The sequence below is a fragment of the Lycium ferocissimum genome, chromosome 1 (genome assembly GCF_029784015.1).
Source record: "Lycium ferocissimum isolate CSIRO_LF1 chromosome 1, AGI_CSIRO_Lferr_CH_V1, whole genome shotgun sequence".
NCBI classification, from domain to species: domain Eukaryota; kingdom Viridiplantae; phylum Streptophyta; class Magnoliopsida; order Solanales; family Solanaceae; genus Lycium; species Lycium ferocissimum.
This window is the reverse complement of record NC_081342.1, coordinates 72,227,336-72,236,606: the sequence shown is the minus strand read 5'-3', so window position 1 is coordinate 72,236,606 and position 9,271 is coordinate 72,227,336. Positions and strand designations below refer to the sequence as shown.

The window sequence follows — 9,271 nt, the reverse complement described above, 5'->3', positions numbered from 1 at the left end:
TTGATTATAAAAATAAAGTTATAATCACTAAAAATAAAGTTACGCATTAATATAAAAATAACGTGAAATCCTAAAACATAAATAACTTAAAATTTAATGACAACAAAGTTTGAATAAAAAATGAATGAAGACTTTTCGGTACTAAAACGACAATCCGCCTATCTTCTCGCCCAATAGATGCTAACCGTGCCAGCCACCGGCCGCTGTCCTCCTTTTTTTTTCTTAAGCCTTAAACAGCAAAAATGGCATCATAGTACGGATTTGTTGCAGTTCTAAATGGGTTTATGCTTCTGAAAGTGATTGTTGTTCTCTTTTTTTGAGCCATTATATTGCTTTTTAGAAGTTTCCCTCTTAAGACTAGTTCGTTCACAAATTCGCCTCCAAATGCCATTACATTTTTTAAATTTTGACTGTTCCTGACGCTGTGCTCCAATTCCTCCTTTTTTCTCTTTTTTATTTTGTAGATCTGATTATGTTTTTTTTAGTTTTCAATTGTAGATGTTCTTTCCCAACAAACATATCAGCCACCGATTGTCGTCGCCGTCGTCGTGCCCCTCCACCGTCGACATCCTCTAAACCTTACTCTTCAAAATTTTTTGTTTTCAGATTTATATTTTTGTGGTATAGATCTGCATTTTTTCTGGCAGAAGAAAGGGAGGGAGAAGGAGAGTTGTGTCGTTTTCCATTTTTAACGGCGAGCAAACTAGCAATAGTGGCGAATGTTATATTTAATGAAAAGGAGAAGAAAATGGTGGTGGTGGTGGTTCAGATGTGAAAAAGATGAAGAAAACGCATATTGCAGTGATGGTGGCATCGGCGGCGGTGAGTCGGTGGTATATGATTGAGGAAGTTTAGGGCGCTCTCTGTGACTTTGGCCTAAAAAAATATTAACGTACTTGAGTCATAAAAAAATTGAGCCCGTACTTAGAACGTGTAAGAAATAACAGTAATTAATTGATTACAAACAGTATGAGACGATGTCACACTTCCATTCCATAGACAAATTTCTCACTTATTAGGAGTTGTTTGGACATGATTTGAAACAAATCATGATTTGAAACGATGTTTGGACATGCAATTTGAATTTTTTAAGTTATATTTTTTTTTTAAAGATATAAAACCCCACAAGTTGTGAAACTATCAAAATATTCTCAATTCTTATACAATCTTATCAAATGAGCAAATCATAGTTCATAAGAAAATTAATATGCTACTAGAAGGCCTTTCTAAAAAATACAACATCAATTGATCAAACTTTAATTCAATAAAAAAGAAAATTTAACATGAATAGTAATATAACTACTCTTTAATATAATCCTCTCACATGGTAGACATAAATAAAGGTTGGTAAATGATTGGTAGGAGTAATTATTAAAAATATCTATCAATTTATGGGTCTTTTTTACAAAATATAAACTTATGTGTCAAGTTTATTATTTAAAAATTTTAAAACTATAGTTTAAAATCTCAAATCATGCTTTTTTGGATGATTTAGGATTTCAAATCATAATTTAAAATTATAAGATGAAATGTATGTCTAAACGATAATTTCATCTGATGATATGAAATTACATGTACAAACGCCTATTTAGCAGTTCAGAACACCCTGAAAGTGGCTAAAGTGTGTAGCACAGTGTGCAGCAACTTCAATGTGTTTCTTGAAAACCAGACTAAATTTCTGCCCCGTTGACCCAAATTGGTAAAAACAAGCTAGTAAAAACATACTCCATTTTAAACAAATAAAAAACCATATCTTAAACTTTGCACCTCTCTACTTCAGCCACGTGCTATAAAACCCAACAACCCCAGTCACTTTCTCCATTTTCCTATTCACAAACATTTGGTTATAAATGACGTATAATAAAAGCAGACCCCACAAAGAATAAGTAAACTGAAAACTCACCAGTCACCAGTTCATTTGACATTTTAGCAGCCAAAAAATTCCCGTGTTCGCGTCGATATCGTAGCCATGTGCTCCTCCTTTTTCTTCGTACTTGTAATTCACAATCTAATTACATCCATATCTATAAAACCCACATTCAAACATTCACCAAAGTCTCAAAAGCCTCAACATAACCAACACATCAACAACAACAACAACAACAACAACAAACAACTTACTCTTAGTGATAGCACTTTGCTCACTACAAAGTCCGATTATTATCAGCTATTACAGCAGTCGCGACTATTTCAAGAAAACCAGTAGTTTCTTCGAGATGAATAATAACTCGATTTCATGCTTTTCTGATTCCAATTTGGCAAACCTAGAGAGAGATCACTTGCAGGAAACATCATCATCGTCAGCTCAAGATGAAGGAGCATTCCTACTAGCTTCGAGCCGACCCAAGAAACGTGCGGGGAGAAAGAAGTTCAAGGAAACTAGACACCCGATTTATAGGGGAGTGAGAAGGAGGAATAATAACAAGTGGGTTTGCGAGGTACGTGATCCTAGTCAACAAAAAAGAATATGGCTAGGAACATACCCTACTCCAGAAATGGCAGCTCGAGCTCATGATGTTGCTGCATTAGCACTTAGAGGTAATCTAGCTACTTTGAATTTCGCTGACTCTCGTTGGCGGTTGCCAGTGACAGTATCAAAGGACCCCAAAGACTTGCGTCAAGCGGCAGTTAAAGCCGCACAAGCTTTTTCTCAAGATCCTGAACTAGTTGGAGTCGACTATATGAATGAGGAAGTTAATTCCAGTACTGAAGAAGTAAAGTACCAAGAGGTTGTTGTTGGCGAGGCTAATGGACGTAGTAGTGATTTTGTGGCTAAGGAATTGAATATAGATATGGAGAACATTTTATGTTGTAACTGGGGAGAAAATAATGAGATGTTGGAGATGGAAGGATGGCGAGAAAAGATGGCGGAGGGGCTTTTGTTTTCTCCAACTCCGCGTTTAGGCAGTTGTTTCAGTTGGGATGATGTGGAAAGTGACGTCGAAGTGTCTTTGTGGAGTTATAGTATTTGATGCGGATATAGGAATAATTGGATTTCACTTCACCAGCCAGTTAGTTACAATCTAGGACTAGCATTTTTAAAAGACGAAAAAAAAAAAAAAAAAAAAAACTTAACAAGATTGATGTCAAAGTGTTCATAATAAAACAATTTGCTCATGTTACTATTTCCATATGTGGGAAACATTATTTGCAGTACCAGTCAATAAGGACATGCCTCCTCGAATTCCTTTTATTCTTTTCGACACATTTCAAATTCATTTGTATTGTAGTACATGCATCCAGCATACGCATCCATCACTTTTGTACACCTCTGATGGAGATCCTTCAGCCTACACATAATAATAATGAACGTATTAGATTTCTAAAAGTAGCACAAGCAACAAAAGATTACATGTGAAACCTTGCGCAGCTATTACTACTAAACAACACCGGGCTTACTTAGCGAAAAGAAGGGCAAATCTTGCTAGTCCTCCCCATTTTGGGTATGCTAACCTATTAATGCGAAGAGTCCCAGGGATTTAGTCTAGTGATAGAGCGCAACGCGTGATGTGTAGATTAAACGCACGTCACGACTCACGAGCTTGAATCTTGCAACAGAAAAAAGCTTGATGTTTAAGTGGGGAAGAATAGAGGGACGGCCCATTATCCACTGAGCTCCCAACCATTGCACCAACTGGCCCATGAATTCAGCTGATGACAGTAGGTCGGAATTACTACTAGACACTAGTAATAAATGTATCTGAATATAAGTTTGACCTCATCACGAAATTCGAATTCTTCTGGACATTATTTTAATATTTGAAATAAGATAGTCCGATAAGTTCTGTTCAAATAATAGCAGGCAAATTGAATAAGCATCCAATCAGGGCACATGAGGGTTGCAATATGTATATGCAAACAGAACCCCTAACAGAATTTGAATACTAGATAGTACTATTCACCCTACATACTTTTAGCTAGGAAGTCTTCGAAAAAGGAAATAATGGCAGTACAAAAATGGTATTTTGTTATGATTCAAAGAGATATTTCCTACTTTGTAACACATGCAGAGAGATAAGGAAGCAGGAGAAGGGGGAAAGGGATAAAAAAGCTTACAGTGAGAGTGACAAAGAAGTCCAATATATAGCAATTATAAGTAGGTCTTTCTTTGGGAATGTTATTTGGTGTAAAAAGGTACTTTTTGTTTTTGTCGAGAGGAGAAAGTGTTTAATGCTCCTAGTAATTGAGTCTTTCAAAGTGGGTATGCATTTTTCAGGATAATCTAAAATTGGTGATGGTGAATCAACCTCATTGCTGCTCTATTCCTTCGCTCGATAACAAGGGTTTTGTCCGGAAAGACATTGACTTACAAAGGGTGTTAAGAGCTCAATGAGATATATATACACATGCCTATATCATTATCAAAAACAACTCAGCTTAGCTTCTAGTAATTCAAGTAGCAATACTCCTAAAACTACTTAGTTTACGGGGCAAGTTGTTGGGAAGAAACAAGCAATAACCAAATTGCACGACGAGGTAACAGCGGAAGAAATACCCAAGTCGAAACTTCCCACACTATTTGAACCAAGAGAAGACAATAAACCCTAGCACAAATGGAAATCCAGGCAGCAGCTATACCAACAATAAAATAGCAAAGCAAGCAAAAATAAATCGAATGGAAGATACACCAAATTTACGTGGTAAAACCTTTTCAAGGTGAAGAGGAAACATCCACGGGACCTCCGGCCAACAAAAGCTCCACTATAAACAACAAGAGTTACAACAATGTTCTCCAAATGGCTACAACAACAAAGCCAAGCACGGAGCAACAATACATAAAAGATAGCACCAAAACTAGCGAAGAAAGGAGAGAAATTACCCCCAAAAACGAGCTATTGTTCGTACTCGAAAACTGGAGCTACAGACCACAAAATCCGATCTCTACCGTTGAAATCGAAGAACCAGATGTTGAGAAACCCTAGTTCAAATTTCAGCACGATCCAACGGTTAACGAATCGGAAAAAATAATTTAAAGCAGACTGCTGTAGCAGAAATTTTCTGGATGAAAATCTGCTTTCTCTCTCACGTTTTTCTCTCTATATGGCTGCTATAAATTCACTCTTGTGTTGCTGCTATAAATTCACTCTTGTGTTCTCAAAATAAGACCTAAATTGATCCTATATATAGAGGAAATTTTGGGCAAAATTGTCCTGGTCCAAATTGGATTGGGTTTTATTAATCCAATTCCACATAGGAAGGGAAAATCCAAAAACCTAATTGGATTGGGTTTTATTAATCCAATTCACATAGGAAGGGAAAACCCAAAAACCTAACAATTCTCCCCCTCCCGACTATGTGGAGAAAACCGCCATCCCGACGATTATGCAATACTCTTGAAAGTTCTCTCTTGGAAAAGCTTTAGTCAACATATCCGAACCATTATCATCAGTGTGAATCTTCTCAAGTTCAAGCAACTTAGAATCCAACACATCTCTAATCCAATGGTATCTCACATCAATATGTTTCGACCTACCATGAAATGTAGAGTTCTTGCCAAGATGAATAGCACTTTGACTGTCACAATAAAGCACATACCTCTCTTGAGCACAGCCAAGTTCCTCCATAAATCTCTTCATCTAGAGCAACTCTTTACAAGCTTCAACGGCAAAAGAATAAGCTCGAACCTTAGTAGATAGAGCAACACATTTTTGCAACCTAGATTGCCAAGACACGACTCCTCCGCATAAGTAATCAAGTAGCACGAAGTAGACTTACGAGTATCAATATCATCTGGCCATATCCGAATCAATGTAACCACAAAGAATAGGCTTTCCTGTCCCAAAACACAAACTCAGACTAGAAGTGCCACAAAGATATCTCATAATCCACTTCACAGCATTCCAATGCTCTCTTCCCGGATTAGAAAGAAAACGGCTGACAACCCCAACGGCATGAGCAATATCAGGTCTTGTACAAATCATCGCATACATCAGCATAAGGAACTTTCTTCATATCTTCCTTCTCACTTATCCCGGAAGGATACCGCTTCATACCAATTTGAAGTGCATAGCTAAAGGTGTTTTGACAACCTTAGCTTTATCCATGTTGAACCTACGAAGTACTTTCGAATGTACTTCTCTTTGTGATAACCACAACTTTGGCCTTCGTCACGAATAATGTCTATGCCAAGAATCGCCTCTTTGGTCCCAAGTCTTTCATAGCAAAAGACTTATTCAACTCTTGCTTTTCCAAATATAGTAATTACTGCCATTTAAACAAACCATCTTGCTCATATTTGCCTCCACCATTCAAATAGACAATCAACAAAACCAAATACAACCACAAGCTCTGATACCACTTTGTTGGGCTAAAACGGCCCAAAGATACTCTTAACATGATGTGATATTGTCCGCTTTGGGTCAAGCCTGCACGATTTTCCCAAAAGGCCTCACATCATTAAGAGTATCCAACTCCTTATAAGTAGCTCCTTTTTCTTTTCAGCTACCAATGTGGTACTTTGTTCGCACACCCAACACAAGTAACATTCCTAAACTCTATCAACAACCAACTACTTTAAAAATGTGTTTGTAGTAATCAAATTAAAGGTAGAATTTCTGCTACTTCAGAAAATGTTCTCTAATGTCAAAGTGTAACGCTCCTCCTGGAATGAATTTTTTGAATTTTTTTTTTGAATTTTTTTTTTAAAAGAATTTGTCTACAATGGCCACCCAATCTCCATTTTCTGTAACTACTGGCACAATGATTGAATGCCTTGACTACCTTGCAAGTTATTATCCTTACGAACTTCCCCGGCGTGTTGAAGGAAATATTCACAAATCTGGTATTGCTGCTACACAAATGTCTAGCAAGATCGAGAACAAACGTTATCAGTCTACCTAAACAATATGCTCAAAACTTCGCCAACAAGGCAATCTCCCAGCGGAGAAAGAACGCGAGGGCCATAATAGCAATGTATTTTTAGAAGTCCAACAAATGTGTTCCTATTATACACAAGGATAAAAAGCAGCCCATATACCCCAAAATACCAGGGGAAAATATGAGCTACCATAACCGACCTGTTTATTGGAACTAAATGGAGCGAAATGAAAAGTAAGGATTCATATAGCCTACGTCAAGCTAATTGGGATTAAGGTATCATTGTCATTGTTATACCACAATATACTAACAGTAACAACAACAACAACAACAACAACAACAACAACATACCCAGTTTAATCTCACGGGTGGGTTCTGGGCAGAGGCGGCTCAATAAGACCGGGGGCTTAAAGTCAACTTTAACGGGGAGCCTTATTTTTTCTGCTCAATATTTTTTAAAAGAAAAATTAATCTATAAATCTATTGTAGGTAAAAATTAGGCCTCATCCTCCGTTAAGTAGAGGTCTTGGGTTCGAGCCTCAGAACAAAAAAAATCTTGCTAGGGAGTGCTTCCCTCTTTAACCGGCCTTGCATGTCTCGAAATCGAATTAATCGGAAAATTCAATACAGGTATCGAACACCGGATAAAAAAAAATGGGGCCTCCAAAATTTTGGGGCCTAAAGCCCCGCTTTAGTGGCTTGGCCCTCTGGCCGACCCTGATTCTGGGGATTAGAGTGTAAGCAGACCTTATCCCTATCTCGTGGAGGTAGAGAGGTTATTTCACATAGACCCTCGGCAATAGACTAACAGTAGATGATAGATTTTATATTAGTCTTTTTATACTTCAATTATTTCTTTCTTTCTGTATGGTAATACAATGCTAGGGGTCAAATATCAGGTTGACAAGGAAGAGCTCTTTAACTATTAAAAGATCAAATCACAAAATCAACTCCTCCTAAGTCAAAGTCTCTATACAACATAAAGCCCTGAACTTTCATTCTCATTCTCTCAAACAAAAAGAAAAAAATTGATTTTTTTTTTAAAGGAGAAATCCACTATTTAAGCTTCAAACTTGGTGGATAATCGATTAATCGGACCGGCGATGCTTCCAATCCAACCCTTGAACTTTGCTATCTTGTATTTTTCTCTTTTTATGATTCAACTTCAAGTCAAATATTGTCTAAACTAAATAAGCCTACTTAGAAATTGCACCATTATTAGTTGTGTTTAATATTCTCAAAATTTTCTTCCTTTAATGCATTTGTAAGAGAGGGTTCCCGCATACAGTGCACAAATAGCCATTTTAGGACCATTATTTAAGAACAATCGCAATTTACAAAGTGTTTAAGATTTAGCCATCTTCTTAATCTTCAGATTTAGGGTCAGAAATTTGAATTATTAGAGCGTAACTTCACCTCAAACCAAATGCATTTCAAACTTCAAATAAGTGGAAGTTAGCTCTGGCAGTTCAAAACTTCATAACCGATGAATTATTAGAGAAACAATATGAAGTTTGTAAAATTTACTAAACTTTAAATGGTACCCTTAAAAAGGAGGGCAATTCGCCCTTCGTTTGGGGTGGTCTTTAAATTTTGCCCCTCATATTTGAAATCTTTAAATTTTGCCCTTGGGGGTGGATTTAAAACCCATAGGTTCCAGTTCGAACCCACGCAGATCAAAATTTTAAAAAAAAATTCGCAAGGCAAGTTTAAATTTCGCTATGCCCCCAACGGCATACACTTTGTGAAGGAATTACCAAAGTTATGCGGACCGGATACTTATGCCTTATGGGCGGACTTGGCATAAGTATGCGGACCGCATAACTTTGATAATTCATTCAAAAGTTTATGCCGGATCGCATAAAAGTTTGCCCATTAAAAGTATGCCCCACTTATAACTTTGTGAAGGAATTACCAAAGTTATGCATTGTTGGAATGCATACATATGCCTTATGGGCGGTCTTGGATAAGTATGCCTTCCCGCATAACTTTGATATTTCCTTCTGCAAAGTTATGCCGGGTCCGGCATAAAAGTTTGCCCATTAAAAGTATGCCCCCACCGGCATAACTTTGTGAAGGAATTATCAAAGTTATGTTTAACCGCATACTTATGCCAAGCCCATAAGGCATAGTAGGGGTATCGGGTCCATTGTATAAAATGTAATTCCTTAACAAAAGTATCTTGGTCCGCATAAAATGTGTAATTCCTTAACAAAAGTATGCCGGTCCGGCATTCACGCGACCCAAACCTTGTCTTGCGATTTTTTTTTTTTAATTTATGTATTTGAGCGGGGGTTCGAACTCGAACCTCATTATTTAGGCGCGAAAGTTCAAAGTTGCAATGCGAAGGGCAAAAATTAAAGACCAGCAATATGAGGGGCATAATTTAAAGACCACAAATATGAGGGCCAAAATTTAAAGACCACCCCAAAAGAAGGGCACTCCGCGCAAAAAA

General features: G+C 37.2%; 1 protein-coding gene across 1 annotated transcript; it reads left to right on the top strand.

Annotated features, from left to right (window-relative positions):
* The first annotated feature begins 2,116 nt into the window (after nt 1-2,116).
* LOC132059677 (dehydration-responsive element-binding protein 1E-like) lies at nt 2,117-2,973 on the top strand. Its single transcript, XM_059452379.1, has one exon. It carries the CDS (start codon nt 2,217-2,219, stop codon nt 2,970-2,972), a length of 756 nt encoding a protein of 251 aa, XP_059308362.1. The 5' UTR covers nt 2,117-2,216; the 3' UTR covers nt 2,973.
* The last annotated feature ends 6,298 nt before the right edge of the window (nt 2,974-9,271 follow it).